Genomic DNA, 18,629 nt, shown 5'->3' with positions numbered 1-18,629 from the left:
GAATTAAATTATAGGCACTGAAGGTAAAATTTTGACTAAAACTCCTTTGTTTTTTCCTTTTGCATTTAATAATCACCTTTTGAAACTGTGGGAACAGAAAGGAATTAGATTGGTGGAAGATTGTTAAGAAGCTGGATATTTTATTTTGTTTCAAAGAATGAAAGAGAAATATGAAATATCTTCAAATACTTTGTTTTCTTATTATTAAGTCAATGCACTATTGTTGGATAATTTTGAGCATACGTTACAGTTACATAGGCCATCTAAATTTGAAATCTTACTTACTGATGGGGGTAAGAAAGGATTTAAATCTGAGATGTATGCTCTATTGTGGACTAAAATCCTTAAGCCAGATGTTTATAAATCTAAATTAAAATGTGAAAAAGATCTGTTCATATTTATTTCTCAGGTTGATTGGTTGACCTTATGTGAGTATAGTATGACTAAAATTGTGAATGTATGATATAGATTGGTTTATTATAATTTTCTTCATCATTTCTACTTGATCCCAGAGGTGTGCCATAAACAATCACAACTAATCTATCCAGAGAAATGTACATGAGGGCAGTAGAGTGAGGGGAAATAAATTAGCATTGCTGGAATCAAGAGAAGTATATAGCACTTGCTGCAAATCTAGAAAGGAAAATCCCTTACTTCCTGCCATCTAAAAAATTTCAGGCGAAGCAAAAGGCAAAACTGCCGATGATGGGAATCCAAGTTGTTGCCTCCTTTTTTTTGTCCCCATTCCCAGCCCCTCACCCATTTTATTCCCCCTCCCCACCTTTTTCCCTCTGCCCCTATCCCCTTATGGTCCCCATTATCACATTCATTACTCATCAGGTTTCATCACTGGCAGCTTCCATTCCTGCCAATCACCTCAACCAACTTTCTCTATTGTCACCCTTCTATGGCTCATCTTCCTCTATCCACCCCTTTTTATTGTTTTCATTCTCTTTGGCACCTATCTGTTACTAATCTCCCAATTGCACCCTCACCATCTGTTCATCATCCTTCACCCCCTCTCTGGTTCACCAATGCCCTTCTAGGAGATGCCTAGCATAAAGTGATATATTGCCTCTCTGCCATCAATCTTGATGTAGGATTTCGACCCAAACATCAACATTTCCTTACCCCCACTGAAACTACAAGGCCTGCTGGGATCACCCAGCTAATTGTTTATTTGCCCTCAATCCTATTCCCCCACATTTCTCTGTAATCTATTTTCTGTTGTATGCTCAACGAGTCCTCCTAGTCTTACCACCATTCTTCCACCTGCAACCTTTCTTATGGATAATTTACATTGACCAATTAAAGTAACAACTAGCATGTATCTACAATCACAGAAAAGGTGAAAATTCCACCCAAATAGCCCTGGAAATCAGATCTGAAACTTCCCTGGAGTTATGAGTCACATTTACTACTGTCACCACTACTGCTGCCATGTCTAGCGTTTTTTTCCCAACTGCATGATTCATAACTAGCATGTTCCCTTCCAATACATGCTAATTTTGGATCATCACAAATATGTTCTTGAATATTTCCTTGCATTTGCCTATAGGTTTATCCATTGAAGATGAATAACAGATGTTGTCCATCTTTCTGATCTAGAGTATTTGTTAATTATGCAGGACTGTCACTTTTGTTGAACTATGTGAAACATGGGCTTGCAAGTTGCACATTTTTTAAAGCTTGAGTTCAATTGCCTTTTGGGAGGAATGTTTCAGATATTAATAAACCTTTATTTGAAGGTATTTTTCTAATTTTTATGCCAATTATTTTAAATTTGAGTTAATTACATGCCCATTTTAGTAGGGAAAATAGTTTATCCATTATGCCTCTCAGATACTTTAAATTGATTTCTGCTGTGAACTAACTCTGGTTCTCCAGTCTCTCCACATAAGAACATAAGAAATAGGAGCAGAAAGCAGCCATCCAGCCTGTCGAGCCTGTTCTGGCATTCATAAGATCATGGCTGATCTGATGATAGGGTATTTATGCATATCCCTTAATTCCCCTACTATGTAAAAATCTATACAACCTTGAGGTAGCTTCCACTGCTTCAATGGGCAGTGAGTTCCATAGATTCACAACCCTTTGGGAAAAGCAGTTCCTCCTTGTCTCCATTTTAAATCCACTATACTGAATCTTGAGGCTATGTCCCCTAGTTATAGGGGAAACAATTTGCGTACCTCTACCTCTTTCATAATTTTATGTTTCTATAGGATCCCCTCTCATTCTTCTAAATTTCGGTGAGTACTGTCCCAGACAACACAACCTCTCCTCATATGATAACACCCTAATCTCTGGAATCAGCTTGATGAACCTCCTCTGGCTTTGGAGGCCACCTGTAAATTGGAGGAACAACAACTCATCTTCCAACTGGGCACCCTCCAACCGTATGGCATTAATATCGACTTCTCTGGCTTTCGTTTAAACCCCCACCCCCTGCTTCCCTGTCATCTCTCCATTCTCTCATTCCATGTGTCTCTTTTCACGCAGGCATGATAAATTCTATCTAGTCCCTTATCACATCCAATTAACACCATTTTTATTGGTATGGATTCCTCCCCCATTATTTCAATTCTGAGACTGTTGATGTACAGGTGCACCTATGCCAACGATGGTACAACTTACGATTTTTCAAAGTTACGATAGTTCAAATCCGTACTTTCAATTTCAAATTCCAATCTGTTCCCGCACTTGTGATATACGCTTTAGCATCCCCACCATCCTTAACATCCAGCAATTTATTTTAGTTCAATGCTTCAACCATTTTTCCTGCCCAATGTGCTTTCAGATGTGTACATTAATGTTTTTTTTTTCAGTGTGGAATAAAGGGATTCAAAATGTAATTATAAAAAAATAGTAGATGCAGTATTCTTTTTCGACTTGATTTTTTTCAACTTGCAATGGGTTTGCCAGAATGTAACCCCATCGTAAGTTGAGGAGCACTTGTATCCTGATTCTGCCTTTTCTGAAACATCAGTGATATATTTTTGTCTCCTATAGATTCTGAAAAGACCAGCTGAATTCCTTCAGCATAGTGCTTCTCAGGGCTTATTTGAAGTCATCTTAGCTTTCCTTGTATCCAACCTTTCTATGCTAGATCATATTTCAAATTGCTAATATTGGCTCTTTTCCAATTAGGTCTTTTCAGCTTTGATCTTGCTTTGTTCCTTAGAACTGTTTCAACAGTAGGAGAACATAATTTCTCAGTTGACTTCCTAATTTTTTAGTTAATAAGAATAATATGCACACATTTAGTATTTAAAAAAAAATCCTCTTACCTGAATTAGAATTTTACCCCATTTACATTTTGGAATAACAGAGTTCCCCTACTGCTATTTCTGTATTTAGTAAATTCATAAGCTGAAGTGATTTCTGTAGTTTATTTGTAGTCTGCCGAGTTGTCAACCATGTTTCCCCGACCTCCAGAATTACAAGGTGACTGTTTTCTTGAATGCATAATCCATGAAACTCGTGGCTTCTCATATTTTTTAAATATTTTATTTAAAAATGTATGTATCCAAATACTGAAAATGTCAATCATATATCTTTGGCTTGGCTTCGCGGACGAAGATTTATGGAGGGGGTAAAAAGTCCACGTCAGCTGCAGGCTCGTTTGTGGCTGACAAGTCCGATGCGGGACAGGCAGACACGGTTGCAGCGGTTGCAGGGGAAAATTGGTTGGTTGGGGTTGGGTGTTGGGTTTTTCCTCCTTTGCCTTTTGTCAGTGAGGTGGGCTCTGCGGTCTTCTTCGAAGGAGGTTGCTGCCCGCCAAACTGTGAGGCGCCAAGATGCACGGTTTGAGGCGTTATCAGCCCACTGGCGGTGGTCAATGTGGCAGGCACCAAGAGATTTCTTTAGGCAGTCCTTGTACCTTTTCTTTGGTGCACCTCTGTCACAGTGGCCAGTGGAGAGCTGCCATATAACACGATCTTGGGAAGGCGATGGTCCTCCATTCTGGAGACGTGACCCATCCAGCGCAGCTGGATCTTCAGCAGCGTGGACTCGATGCTGTCGACCTCTGCCATCTCGAGTACTTCGACGTTAGGGATGAAAGCGCTCCAATGGATGTTGAGGATGGAGCGGAGACAACGCTGGTGGAAGCGTTCTAGGAGCCGTAGGTGGTGCTGGTAGAGGACCCATGATTCGGAGCCGAACAGGAGTGTGGGTATGACAACGGCTCTGTATACGCTTATCTTTGTGAGGTTTTTCAGTTGGTTGTTTTTCCAGACTCTTTTGTGTAGTCTTCCAAAGGCGCTATTTGCCTTGGCGAGTCTGTTGTCTATCTCATTGTCGATCCTTGCATCTGATGAAATGGTGCAGCCGAGATAGGTAAACAAAGGACTCTACATCACCTTTGTTGACCTCACCAAAGCCTTCGACACCGTGAGCAGGAAAGGGCTTTGGCAAATACTAGAGCGCATCGGATGTCCCCCAAAGTTCCTCAACATGATTATCCAACTGCACGAAAACCAACAAGGTCGGGTCAGATACAGCAATGAGCTCTCTGAACCCTTCTCCATTAACAACGGCGTGAAGCAAGGCTGTGTTCTCGCACCAACCCTCTTTTCAATCTTCTTCAGCATGATGCTGAACCAAGCCATGAAAGACCCCAACAATGAAGACGCTGTTTACATCCGGTACCGCACGGATGGCAGTCTCTTCAATCTGAGGCGCCTGCAAGCTCACACCAAGACACAAGAGAAACTTGTCCGTGAACTACTCTTTGCAGATGATGCCGCTTTAGTTGCCCATTCAGAGCCAGCTCTTCAGCGCTTGACGTCCTGCTTTGCGGAAACTGCCAAAATGTTTGGCCTGGAAGTCAGCCTGAAGAAAACTGAGGTCCTCCATCAGCCAGCTCCCCACCATGACTACCAGCCCCCCCACATCTCCATCGGGCACACAAAACTCAAAACGGTCAACCAGTTCAATCATATATACAAATTAATTATATATACATGCTAACCACCCCCGCATAATAATAATCCCCAAAATAAAAGAAACAGGAAAAAAGAAGAGAAAAGAAAAAGAATGAAACAAAGATAGAGATGTTAGAAAAAAGAACAAACAAACCTATTTACCCAAATATCACCATTTAAATAACTTTTTCTTCAATATCATCCTTTATTTAACCCAAGGAGTTAGGAAGATTTCATGAGGTTCAGGGAAAGCTCTAATAAATTTATACCTACTTTATGTAAATATGAGCACCAGATTTTCAGAAAAAAATCATATTTATTTCTTGTATATAAGGTTCTCAAGAGAAATACAATTATGTACTTCTGCATGCCATCTTTCCATTCTAAAATGGGAATCTGATTTCCATGTCACTGCTATACATTTTCTTGCAACTGCTAATGCAATTTTCATAAATGCTTTTTGGAAAAAAAATCAATTTCAATTTTGGTCTTACTGCCAAAAAATTGCACAATTAAAAAAAAAAAATAAATAACATTTGATCTTGTGGAAGTTTACGATTTTCTTAATTCTATCCAAAATGGTCTCAATTTTGAACATGACCATGTAGTGGCTTCTCATATTCACTGTAATGGTGCCTGCCTTTGGAAATGAGGTCTTGTGTTTTGTAGCAGGTTGTGGTTTCCAGGACACAGTATTTTGTAGGTCCAACATGTGACAGGCCTCAGCAGTTGTGCAATGTCAGATAATAGATAATAGGTGCCGGAGTAGTTCATTTGGCCCGTCAAGCCAGCACCGCCATTTATCGAATCATGCTGATCTTTCTCTTTCAATAACCAATCCCAGCCTTATCCCCACAAGAACCTGCCCACAAGAACTTTATCCAACTCTCTCTTAAATCTATCCAGTGAATCCTCACCCACTACCCTCTGTGGCAATACATTCCACAGATCCAAAACTCTGGGTAAAAAATATTCTCATTTCTTTGTATTCTTAAACTATGCCCTCTAGTCCTAGTCTCTCCCATCATTGGGAACATGTGCTCTGATTTCACCGTCAAGCCCTTTGATAATCCTGAATACCTCAATCATGTCTCCCCTCATCCTTCTGAACTCCATCGCATGTAGTCCAAGTCTTTCTAACTTAACCGCGTATGACAATCCTGCCATCCTGGGAACTAACCTCGTAAATCTGTGCTGCACTCCCTCTATAGAAAGTATGTCCTTTCTTAAATATGTGGACCAGAACTGAACACAATACTCCAGGTGAGGTTGCACCAGGACCCTGTACATCAGCAAGAGAGCTTCTCTACTCCTATACTCCAATCCCCTGTTTATGAAAGCCAACGTACCATTCGCCTTCTTCACCACTTGATGAGCCAGCTTTCAATGACTGGTGAACAAGTACACCCAGATCCCTTGGCATTACCCCACTTCCTGGCTTAATTCCATTTAACTCCTTTTATAATTTTGTCTTTTCAACTGTTATGGTAGCACTAAAGCTCTAGCCATGAGAAATACCAACTAACAAACAAAATGCTTAAGCCCAATATTTTACCTTATTTACCTGCTTCTATTCTCCCTATAGATATTAAGTTAATCTTCTGCATTTTGTGATTCACTACTACCCTCTTGTAAGCAGTGATTCTTAACTGATATTTGAATTTAATTGTTTACATAATACATTCTTTCCCTGTGCACTAATCTCCATTGATACCATTTTGCTCATCCACTACACTATTGTGGGTGCTTCAATGAAACTGATGTTGTGTACAGGTGTCTTTCTCAGTCCTGAACTGTTCCTCCCTTTGTGTATACTGTTTGCCTGCCTCTGAAGCCAATTCAATGTCAAATATCTGCTTCGCCTGGAAAGTGTTTTTAATGCTCTGACCATTTTGTGATGATTTTTTTTGTTTCATTTCATTATCTCCATCCAGTGTATCACAAAACGTATGGCATGAAGAGCCACAACTTTAGTTTTATTGTTTTGTGTTGTATGGAAAAAAAAATTTCAAATTAATATGAAATTTAAACAAACAGTAATATTGACAAATATTTTTTCTTTTAGATTTTGTTCAGCAGCCTTCTGTTTTAGAGTCCAACCAGGCAAAGAAGGTGCATCTCTGCCAAATTCTTGCTCGAATTGTTGAAGGAAACAGTCTTGGTAACTATTGATTTTTTATAGTTCTTGGTTTATTTTCCCCCCAGTTCAAGGTCTAAAGAGAATGACATTAGCATTTAAATAGTTTTATCTGAATTAATTGCAATTAATAGTTTTTTAAAGAAATAAAATGCTCATGCAAATAGATCAGTTCATGTCAGAGTTGCCTTCAAACTATGTAAAACATCTAATGACAACTGGAGCAAAGTATTTTGTTTTCAATACTTTCACTTACTTTTATAATTGTTATGGATCACACAGGAACATTTTTAAACAAGGCATATAAAATGTAATTTTTAAGTTAAAGCTGGAAAATAATGGAAAATATAAACATAAATCATAGAAATCTATTAATTGAGTTAATTTTATGGTAATGCTGTCACATCACAGATCTGACTACACTGTTCATTTGTCATGATCCCTAGATCCAACTCACATTTCTGCCTTAACCTATGAAGCCCCGGTTTCGGGCTTTCTGCCTGGATTAGGGAATACATTACCGAAATGAACTTTTTTTTTGTGTTCCCTCTTCAAATTAGAGCCTCCATGTCACTGCACTCCGGTAAGGCCATGGTTGGACCTAATTTGCCCCTCAAGTAAGATCTTAGTTGAAAATAGCAGAAGAGCATCCTATTTGAAAAAACCATATTTAATTCTTAACTGTTCAAATGCCAGTTTCCCCCGCTCATAACGGTCCTCAGTACACTTGACCCCTTTTTGGCACCAGGTGTCCAGGATCTTGTTATCAATATTAAATGGTATTAAATTATTCTAAAACGGGGTGGGGGTTTGGAGACAAAGTCACTTTCAGGCCAATACATTGGTTTATTTTATCCCATGCATATAGTGTATGTTCTAGTAGAGGGCTGTCCTTCTTGCTCGATAACAATTTGGCATCCCATTTATAGATAAATTCTCCTGCTATTTTCTCACCTACCGAGTGCAGACCAATTTGTGTCCAGGATGATGTGCCTCCCCTGTCAAAGAGCGAGGCGATCCATCTTGACTGGGCTGCCTAATAATACTTTTTGAAGTCCGGTAATCTTAATCCTCTCAGACTATAGTCCCACATCAATTTTTGTATGGAGGCTCTGGCCACCTTTTTGTTCCATAGGAACCTACTTATCTGTATATTAAGGTTTTGGAAGAATCTACGGGGCAACGCTACGGGCAAAATCTGGAAGAGGTATTGGAGTCTTGGCAATTGACCCTGCCTATCAATGTGATAGGCAAGGTCATCCACCTATTTAAGTCCTCAATTTATTTGAGCAAGGGGATGTAGTTAAGGTTATACAAATTTGATAAATTATTATCTTCCTTGGTACTTGATCCCAATTTACAGCCATTTCAATTGACGTTTTGTTTCAATTTACTGTAATCCCATTTTGTGAGTGGCATAATTTTGCTTTTGCCCCAATTAATTCTGAACCCAAAGACCTTCCCATAATCTACGAATGTGGAGTGGAGCCTGGCCAACGAATTTACACGTTCTGTCAGATATATCAGTACATCACCAGCAAACAGGTTGATTTTGTGTTCTTCCTGGGCCACTCTAAAGCCTTTAATGTCTGGATCTCAGCCAATAGCTTCCGCCAACAGTTCCATAGCTAATATGAATAGAGACATCCCTGTCTGCTAGATCTAGATAGTGGGAAGGCTGAAGATACTTGCCCATTGTTCACAACTTTAGCCTTGGGCACCTGATCCAATTTATAAAAGTTGATCCCAATCCATTTTCTCCAGTACTTTGAATAAATAGTCCCACTCCAATTAGTTGAATGCTTTCTCTGCATCCAGGGCCTCAGCAACATTTAGATTGCACCTTGACTGTGCCTGTTGAATAATACTTAACAGTCTGCTTAAATTATCTGCACCCTGCCGCTTCTGCACAAAGCCTGTTTGATCAGTATTTATTAATTTTGGCAAATGTTTTGCCAAGGCTTTGGCAAGGATCTTATAGTCAGCACATGATAGATAATTAACCCTCCTAAGTTTACAGATAAAGCCTTTGACTGAGGTAACTCTTACTAAACAGAGATAAGGAGGTGCTTTAAGAGAGTCACCCCAACGGCGAGCGACATCAACCAGCTATTCATCCAGGATGATGTCTTTGCTGTTTCACATAACTTTTTTCAAACAGCTGCTGCGAGCGAAGCATGAGTACGGCACTCTGCTGGATGAATATTTCATCCCATCTTCACCAAAGATTTGTGTTACTTCAGGGTGTGTTGGATGATTTTCTTATTAATAATATAGTCAAACTCCCCCATTCTTGGCTTTGGGGGAGTGCAGAAAAGGTTCATTCGTTTGATTCTGGAAAAGAAGGGGTTATCGAGTACCTGGGACTAAGCTTATGGAGTTTAGAAAGATGGGGGAGGGAGAATCTTGTACAAACTTTTGAAAGGAATCAATAAGCTAGAAGCAGGGAGATTGTTTCTGTTGGCAGATGAGACAGGAACTAAGTAGCCTCGAGATTCATGGAAGTAGTTTTAAGACAGATAAGGGCAAACTGCTTCTCCCAGAGAGTAGTGAATCTGTGCAATTATGATGGAGACTGCCTTATTGAGTGTAATTAAGACAGATTTTTGAAGAATAAAGGATTTAAAGGTTATGGGGACTAGGCAGGTAAGTGGAGCTGATTCACAGCCAGATTAGCCATGATCTGATTGAATGGCAAAACTGGCTCAATGGGTCAGATGGCCTACTCCTGCTCCTACTTAAGCTCTCATTCAAAAATCCTGACATTCACCATTGAGTCCACATGATAATGTGTATCATGCTCTCCTTCTGTCACTGGAGCCCTTGTAGCCCCTGTAAATTTGCCTAGATCATTGGGAAATGTATTTATGACACTGAAATATCTAAAATAATTGAAAAAGTCTGCGGTTGGTAATAGGATTAACATTCAACGGTCTGAAACATTAACTAATCTGGCACTGCAAGTCCTGCATGTGCTGAATTATTGAACATTTTACTATACTGAATTTATAACTGACTTTTTGTTTTTCATTTCAGATGTCCAGTTTGATAATGATGAAAATGTAACTCCATTGGAATCTGCATTAATGGTTTTGATCGAAATGGTGGGAAACAATGAGATACAGAAAGATGCGCTATATGCAGATTTGAAACAGCTACTTCAGATACAGGTTAGTTCTGTGCCACATGATAATTATTATGAAATGAGTTTTTGAGACAACATGACTGATATCTTATAAACCAAGCTGGTATAATTTTACTCTATATTTATTGCTTTTAACACTTATTAAGGGAATCAATCCCTTCTGTTGTCTTTCTTTGGCTTGGCTTCGCGGACGAAGATTTATGGAGGGGGTAAAAAGTCCACGTCAGCTGCAGGCTCGTTTGTGGCTGACCAGTCCGATGCGGGACAGGCAGACACGATTGCAGCGGTTGCAAGGGAAAATTGGTTGGTTGGGGTTGGGTGTTGGGTTTTTCCTCCTTTGCCTTTTGTCAGTGAGGTGGGCTCTGCGGTCTTCTTCAAAGGAGGCTGCTGCCCGCCAAACTGTGAGGCGCCAAGATGCACGGTTTGAGGCGTTATCAGCCCACTGGCGGTGGTCAATGTGGCAGGCACCAAGAGATTTCTTTAGGCAGTCCTTGTACCTTTTCTTTGGTGCACCTCTGTCACGGTGGCCAGTGGAGAGCTCGCCATATAATACGATCTTGGGAAGGCGATGGTCCTCCATTCTGGAGACGTGACCCATCCAGCGCAGCTGGATCTTCAGCAGCGTGGACTCGATGCTGTCGACCTCTGCCATCTCGAGTACCTCGACGTTAGGGGTGTGATGTGTATAAAATACACAACTTGATGCACTGTCAGTGCTATAGTATTTAAAGAGAGAGTTTAAAAAAAACTTTAAACTTTAAAATTAAAAGGGTCTGTCCATGCCCACAATGGACTTTCTTACTGTTGTAAGGAAAGGAAATCAGTATGACTGTTAATTCACATTAACCTGCTCAATGCCTGGTTGTGTACTTCATTCTCTTAAACACCTCTTCTGATTGTTTCACTTCATTAGAGAAAGTTATTTTATTTTCTCAGTTGGTTCTCTTTGCACTTGCAACAGGGTCTCACTAGTTCTTAGTTTTTGCATTCACTGTTGTTTTACAGAGTGTGGCAGTCTGTATGGAGAAGGGAAACTTCAAGAAGGCTTCTGAAGTTCTGGAACGGCAGTTTCAAAAAACTACCACTGAATCAGAACAGGTTATTTGTGTTTGTTGTGTCATAATGCTTAAAGAAACCATGACAAAGACCACATTTTTAGTAGCAGAATTTCTGCCAAATGCATTTCAGTATTAATTTCCAAAGAAAAATTAGTAATTTTTATTTCTTTTTTTACTGTAGATGTTCAGTGCTTTACTGAATTGTTTTGCTCTTTTTCTGTTCTAGTCATTAAAAAGAAAGCTAACCTTGATTATTATCAAGAAGGATCCATATCATAAATTTTTAAATAACTTCAACTACAAACGCATGATTGAGAGTGCCGAATCTCTTGCCAATAGAATGCTAAATGAGAAAAATTCAAACTTCCTTTTTCAAGTAAGTATCACTCGCATCATTGAATTGATCATTTTACCGTTTTGCCTCATTGATCAAAGTATTGATTACATGCAGCTGATGATGAGGTACTGTTTATTGTCCTTTTTCTTATTTGCTGCTATCAAATAAATCCATGATACACCATCCACAATAGTTTAAATTAAATTACATTACTATGCAAAGATAATAAAATAGAGATAATAAATATAAGATGGTATATTAATACATATTCACAGTTGCACTCAGTGCAAGAAAAATTGTGGTGTTTCAGGTTTATGAGAATAATCCTGGGGAGTGAGAGGGCTAATATATGAGGAGCATTTGATGGCCCAGTTTAGAAGGATGAGGTGAGGGGGAAATCTCATTGAAACACCAAATATTGAAAGGGCTGGATAAAGTGGATGTGGAGAAGATGGTTTTAATAGTGGGAGAGTCTAGGACTAGAAGGCACAGCCTCAGAATAAAAGCGGATCTCTTTGGAATAGAGATGAGAAATTTCAGCATAATATCTGTGGAGGCCAAGACATTGGGTAAATATAAAGTAGAAGTTGATAAGTTCCTCAATATTAAGGGTGTGAAAGGATAATGGGGAGAAGGCATGAAAATGGGGTTGAAAGAAAGAATAAATCAGAATGGCAGAGCAGACTCAATGGGCCAAATGGCCTATCATGTAATATTATAATGATGTAGAAAAATCTTTTGGTGGTCCCAGAGTAGTTTATGGTCAGGGTAACATGGAGATGTTCAAGAGCCTGATAGCTATTGGTGGGGGGGGGGAGGAGGGAATACTTCTTGAACCTAGAGGTGCTAGATTTCAGGCTTTCATACCTTGTTTTCAAGACTTAATTTATTGTCATGTAATAAAAATGCCAGATTACACAAAATTGATTTTCTCTCCCGTAAGGCAGACAGATTCAACATCAGTAGAAATTTCTTAAGCGCATCTTATAGTCAGAAGAAGAGAAGCAAAAGAGTGTCCCTTCCGTGTCACTGTGTGTCAATAGATCACCTCCAGTGCTTCTGCAGACACACCAAACCATCAACAGCCCAAGCTCTAGATCCAAATCTTCGACACGATCGAGAGCCCTTCAGCATTCTCGGTACCCTCTCATATCCTGGATTGATGGGGATCTGTTTGAAGTTGGCTGTCTTCTTAAGGGGGTGCCTCTTGCTGTAGCCTTCTGCATTCCTAGCACTCAAGTTTCCAAACTAGGCCATTTTATAACCAGTCAGCATACTTTACACAGTAGAAGTTCAATGTGCTGTATCCAAGAGAGGACCTCTGATTATTCAAACTCCAAGAACTTGAAGCTACTAACCCTCTCCACTACTGTCCTGTCAGTGAAGACAGGTACATGGTCCTGTGACTCTCTTTCCTAAAGTCCACAAATTGCTCCTTGGTCTTGCTGATGTTGAGTGCAAGATTGTTTTATCTGTATTCTGACATTATTACCTGTTATTCACCTAACAAGGTTAAAGGTTCCATTATTGTACATAATACTACATTTTGAATGTAACATGCATGAAATTATTTAATTTTGTCTATCATAAGGAAGACATAGAGTTGTCACTTTGTCCAGCGCCCCTTTCAGAAATGAGGCCCCAACGAACTCGTGATCCTTGGTTTACAAGGCCAGAGCTCTAACCACTGAGCTATCAGAGGTGATGTCATCAGTGAATTTATAGATTGTATTGGAGTTGTTGGCTCTGCAATTGTGAGCACAGAAGGGGACTAAGCGCACAGTGGTGCCCCTGTGTTGATGGTCAATGAGGAAGGAGATGATTTGCCCATCAGCACTCATTAGGGTCCGCCAATGAGCACATCAAGAATCTAGTTGGAAAGAGACAAAGTGTCCCAGATCTCAGAGTGTGATTATTCGTTTTGCTGGTGTGATGGTGTTAAATGCGAGATGTAGTCAACAGACAACAGCCTGATGTGTTCTTGTGGTCTAGATGATCTTCTGCAGAGTGGAGTGAAGACCATCAGTCTTAAAATTAAAAATCTTTATTACATTTCTCTGACTTCCAAGATGGAGCAGGGTGTTGCCTAGTATATTGGGATATTGTTTTGTACACTTGAAAGGCTAATTGGTTATATCTTCCCTAAAGTTAGGGAAAATAAATCTTCACAACACACCAATCACAGTCAAACTCTTAACTTCTGTTCAAGCAGATCTTTGTGAACTATTGCATGGTATTCTGATTATTACTCCAATGACACATTAAATTCACTTTTTAAAAAGATGTTGTATTGTATCAAGTTCATTATCATTTGATTGAGTGTGTGTGTGTGTGTGTGTGTGTGTGTGTGTGTGTGTGTGTGTGTGAAAACAGCATTTTTCCTCACCACAGTGCACACATAATACATGGCACATACCGAGTGGAGTGCTGTCTGTAAAGAATTTGTACATTCTCCTCATGATATGTGCAGGTTTTCCCTGCGTGCTCCTGTTTCCTCCAATCCTCCAAAATCATAAGGAATTGGTAGGTTAATTAGTTAATTAGGTGGGTTAGTGTTCAAGTAGTCATTTAAAAGTAATATATATAATAATAATTTCTTTAAAATAGGTATAATTGATTACTAGCACCTATCTTGACATTTCACTTGTGCACAATTGAGAGTGTCATGTCTGGCTGCATCAATGTTGGATGGTAGCTGCAAGTCAACAGACATGGTTAAAAAAGAGAATCCATAAAATGGCTGAGAAGATCACCTGAGTATCCCTTTCCTCCATTGACAGCATTCACCAGAAATGTTGCTTAAATAGGGCTCAAACAATTAGTCAGGATCCCTACCATGCATCACACAATATCTTTGACCTGCTATCAGCAGGTGGGAAGTACAGGAACATCAAAATCAGGGTTGCCAGGCTGGGTAATAGCTTCTTCCTGCAGGCAGTGAGATTGACGAATGCCATTCTGTAACCTAAGGTTTCATAAATGAAACTGAGTAAATTATTCCAGAATATTTATATTTTACGTATGTACGCAATTATGCGCTGCGTGAGAAATGTGTGTGCATTTGTGTGCTTCATGGTCCAGAGAAAAGGCTACTTTATCTGGTTATTTATGTCCAATCAAATGATAATAAACTTGATCTTCAGGAACCTTTTTACAGACAAAATTATAATGTTGTAATCTATTTACAGGCAGCACAAAAAGTGGTTGATTCTATAAGAAAAAGGGATGCAAACATGGACAGTTCTGAAGATGAGAGTAATCATGACCATCAGGAAGAAAAATGGTAAACTGATCAAGCATTTAGATTTGAAAAAAAGATCAAACCAAAACTAAATACAGTACAACTCTGATTATCTGAAATGGTCAGGACGGGTCCTATTTCGGATAAACTGTGGTGTCTCGAGGTTATAGCTTGGAAATAAGAAACACTCAACAAGGAGTGCAGTTGACAGTGATGTCATGAACTGGCTGCTCCTTTATATCGTCAGACTGACCCTGGCTGCCATGTGACTGATGGGCGTGTCCCATGTTCCTTCAGGCTCTGATTGGTGTCCTCACGACCTGCCGTCGGCGATTGGCTGGATCGGCCTGCTTTGCTGCAGTGTCATTGAGTGTGGTTTATGCCAATTGGCCCTTTCATGATTGGCTGGCAGAGCCTGTTTTGCAGCGGCCTATGGGAACAGGCTGCTGACACTGCAGCCCGCTCGATTGCCATGTTCAAATGGCACCTTCTGTGTCAGCCTGTGGTGATGACCGTGGGCCACTACAAAACAATATTTTTGGATAACTGCTCATTTTTTAAAAGCGGCCCAGTAGCAACAGCAAATCACTTGTAACACTGTTAAACAAAAAAAAGGGAAGGTTTTTAAAGCATGAAATAATGTTTAATGCTCACCAAAAAATAACCTAAATAAAATAAATCCAACACCAAAAACTTGAAATTCTACTCTGAGGTTTTTCAAAAATTTTACAACCTGTGTTGTCAGTTCAGTTCTAAAAAAAATCAAATAATTGAGGATTTCTGATTGTTTCGGATATCCTCATTTATTCAAAAATTTTCAGCTTTGAAATTTTTTGAATAAATCAGGATTTATTATTTTCCTGAAATACTCAATTATCTGAAAAATATTTCAAAGCCGAACGGGCATCACTTTTGGGTCCAAAAAATTTCGGACAATTGAGGATCCCGGATAATCGGAGTTGTATTGTGGTTTGAATTTTAAGACCTTAAGACTTGGGTGGAATTTGACCATTTGGTCCATCATGCCTGATTATTGGTGTGTTACCCTCTTGATTCTCCCAAGCCCTTTCCAAACTTATCTGGTCTGAAATGCAACCTTAGTTTCCTTAATGAAATCTAATTCAGTGCTTAATTGCCCTTCCTGAGTAGTGCATTTGAAATGACCTCTTTTCCTTTTATTTTCCCTAAAAGATATGTCTTGGTCTTTGGAAACTGTTGCCTTATCTGCAACCTTAACTTCCTTTCTTTGATCTTGCCATTTCCCATATCTGTTCATCTTTCCCACTGTTCATTTGAATAGCTCTCCAAATAGGTTTTTATTCTTCCCTGACTAATCCTTAGACCTGCAGCAATAAAAATTCACCAAGACAATTGTATCTTCAAAACAATCATTTTATTAATAACTATTAATAATATAAAATCTTAATGCTAAACTTAACCCCACTGTGCACAAATGTGTGTGTGTGTGCGTAAATATATATATGTTTGTGTGTGTGAGGGAAATCCCAAACAGTTTAGGCATAATTCTGAAGAGATAATTTTAAAGTTCAGTCTTCGAAATCTTTTGTGTTGAAACTCAAGAGTCTTAAAACTACTGTTCAAATATTCTTAAACTAACAAATTCTTGTAGATTTCCTTTCAGAGAAATATTTCTTCACGCAAATGAATTTTTTTTCCAATTCCCCTCTCTTGCATGGAGCTTGCAGATCTTGTATTTTACACAATGATTTTGCAAACCCAGATAAGGGTTAAACAAAGTAATCATTAAAAATTATTACAGTGGCACTGATCTCACTTGACCAAAAGAAACAGTCGAGTGGCCATCTTTTCCCAAAGCCACACTAATTCTGTATCTCTTCCCTGTCAAAGGGAGAATGCACAACAGTACCTCTCTCATTGAAGGTTACTGCATCTCTAACTTCAGGTGAAGCTGGTTCAATATTAAAGATGCCTTCTTCAAATGTCTGTAATCACAAGATGGCTTTGATCAAATGCTGGTTCAGTCTCATTTAATGGCAGATGACATCTTGTTTACAGAGGTGCTTTTCTGAGCAAGCATCCATTGTCTTGGGTAATCAAGTAATCAAATTGCTTAATGCTCTAAAGTAGCAGTCAAACTGTCTCTTTGAGCAAACATGCATTGTCTTCAATATTTCAATGGACAATCACTCTAGTTTATAATGCTCTGCTAACAGCTAGCCATAGCAGACAGTGTCTCTTTAAGTGTCTTTTTGTGTTTTTCCCTGTTTCCAACCCACAAAGTACCTTTACTAAAAAGAATATATTTTATAACTTAAAGATTACTATTAACATAATTCTACAATGCTATGATACTGGAAAGTTGGAGTTGAAAATGGGAAAATTAGCTTCTCGATGTCTATTCTCCCTCACTGAATAATGAAGAAGGCTGTCAAAGGGTACAACAGGATATAGATCAGTTGAAGTTGTGGACAGAGAAATGGCAGATTGTTAACACTGAACAAGTGTAAAATGTTGCACTTTGGATGGACATACACAATGGGAAATTATAAAGTAGATAGGAGGAGCCTTAGCAGCATTGATATGCAGAAGAATCTTGGGGTATAAGTTCATAGCTCCTTGAAAGTGCAACACAAGTAGATAGGGTGGTGAAGAAGGCATATGCCATACTTCATTGGTCATGGCATAAGTTTAGAAATTTGGAATTCATGTTGCAGTTGCATGGATGATACCTGAATTGTACTATTACCTATAAGGAGATTGTGGACAAACTTAGATTGTTTCTCTCGGTTATCAGAGGCTGAGTGGAGACCTGGCAGAAGATTCAGAGTTGATTTCCCAGTATGGAAGGGTCGAATACTAGCATGCATATCTTAGACAAGGAAAGTTTAAAGGAAATTTGAAGCATTTTTTTTATTCATAGAGTAGCTGGTGCCTGCTATGAGGAGCCTAGGTGAGGGTGGAAGCAGATACAAGTGACATTTTAGACACATTTAGACAGGTGGATTAACAATCAGATGGAGGAATGTACATGTGCAGACAGATGGAAAGAGTTCACTTTTGCAACATGGTCAGCGCTGACATTGTGAGATGAAAGGCCTGTTTTGTGCTGTCGTGTTCTATGTTCTTATAATTTATCCATTTGTTAAATTTTTAAAAAATATTTTATTTATTCCATTTATTAAATTTGACCAAATTTTTTTTTCTTCTGATTCCTTACCCTCATCTAACTAGTTCAGTGGAAATTCCTTTGTTTAATTCTGATTTTAGGGAACTGAACACAGCCAGATCTTTAGGTGTGTTGGAGAACAGATGCATAGTTTCATATAAGTGACAACTTGGGTAGACATCATGGTGAAAAAGGTGACTAACTCATTGGGTAGGGATTTGAATACAGAAGTTGGAACCTCATCATACTAGGCGTTGGTTATGCAGTTTGGTCAACCAACAAAAGAAGGATATAATTAAATTAGAAGGGGTGCAGAGGAGATTCACCCAAATGTCGCGGGGACTGGAGGGCTTAAATTGGAGGGAGAGATTAGGTCTTTATTCCCCAGAGCATAAGAGGTTTGTAAAATTGTGAGAGGCAAGGTTAAAGTGACTGGTCACTGTCTTTTTTCCAGGGAAGTTGACTCCAGAGGGCATAAGTTTAAGGTGAGAGGAGGGAGTACTTGAGAAACCCGAAGGACAACTTTTCAACTTAATGGGCGGTCTACATCTGGAACAAAGAAGTTAAGAGAAGTGAGACCTGAGGCAGATTATATTGAATGTTGGGGCAGGCTGTAGGGACCAACTGCTCCTTCTTCA

The 18,629-nt window shown here is 39.2% G+C and overlaps 1 protein-coding gene across 4 annotated transcripts in view; it reads left to right on the top strand.

Annotated features, from left to right (window-relative positions):
- Window positions 1-18,629, top strand: part of terf1 (telomeric repeat binding factor (NIMA-interacting) 1) — a 45,011-nt gene that overhangs the window by 9,151 nt on the left and 17,231 nt on the right. For all 4 annotated transcript variants that reach the window (XM_069921233.1, XM_069921232.1, XM_069921234.1 and 1 more), the window contains exons 2-6: window positions 6,991-7,086; window positions 10,099-10,232; window positions 11,213-11,305; window positions 11,492-11,641; window positions 14,791-14,885. In XM_069921233.1, coding sequence (XP_069777334.1) covers window positions 6,991-7,086; window positions 10,099-10,232; window positions 11,213-11,305; window positions 11,492-11,641; window positions 14,791-14,885 — 568 coding nt within the window. The remainder of the gene's footprint in view (window positions 1-6,990; window positions 7,087-10,098; window positions 10,233-11,212; window positions 11,306-11,491; window positions 11,642-14,790; window positions 14,886-18,629) is intronic.

This window comes from Narcine bancroftii, chromosome 2, assembly GCF_036971445.1.
Source record: "Narcine bancroftii isolate sNarBan1 chromosome 2, sNarBan1.hap1, whole genome shotgun sequence".
In the NCBI taxonomy this organism is placed as follows: domain Eukaryota; kingdom Metazoa; phylum Chordata; class Chondrichthyes; order Torpediniformes; family Narcinidae; genus Narcine; species Narcine bancroftii.
This window is presented reverse-complemented; position numbering and strand designations above follow the sequence as displayed.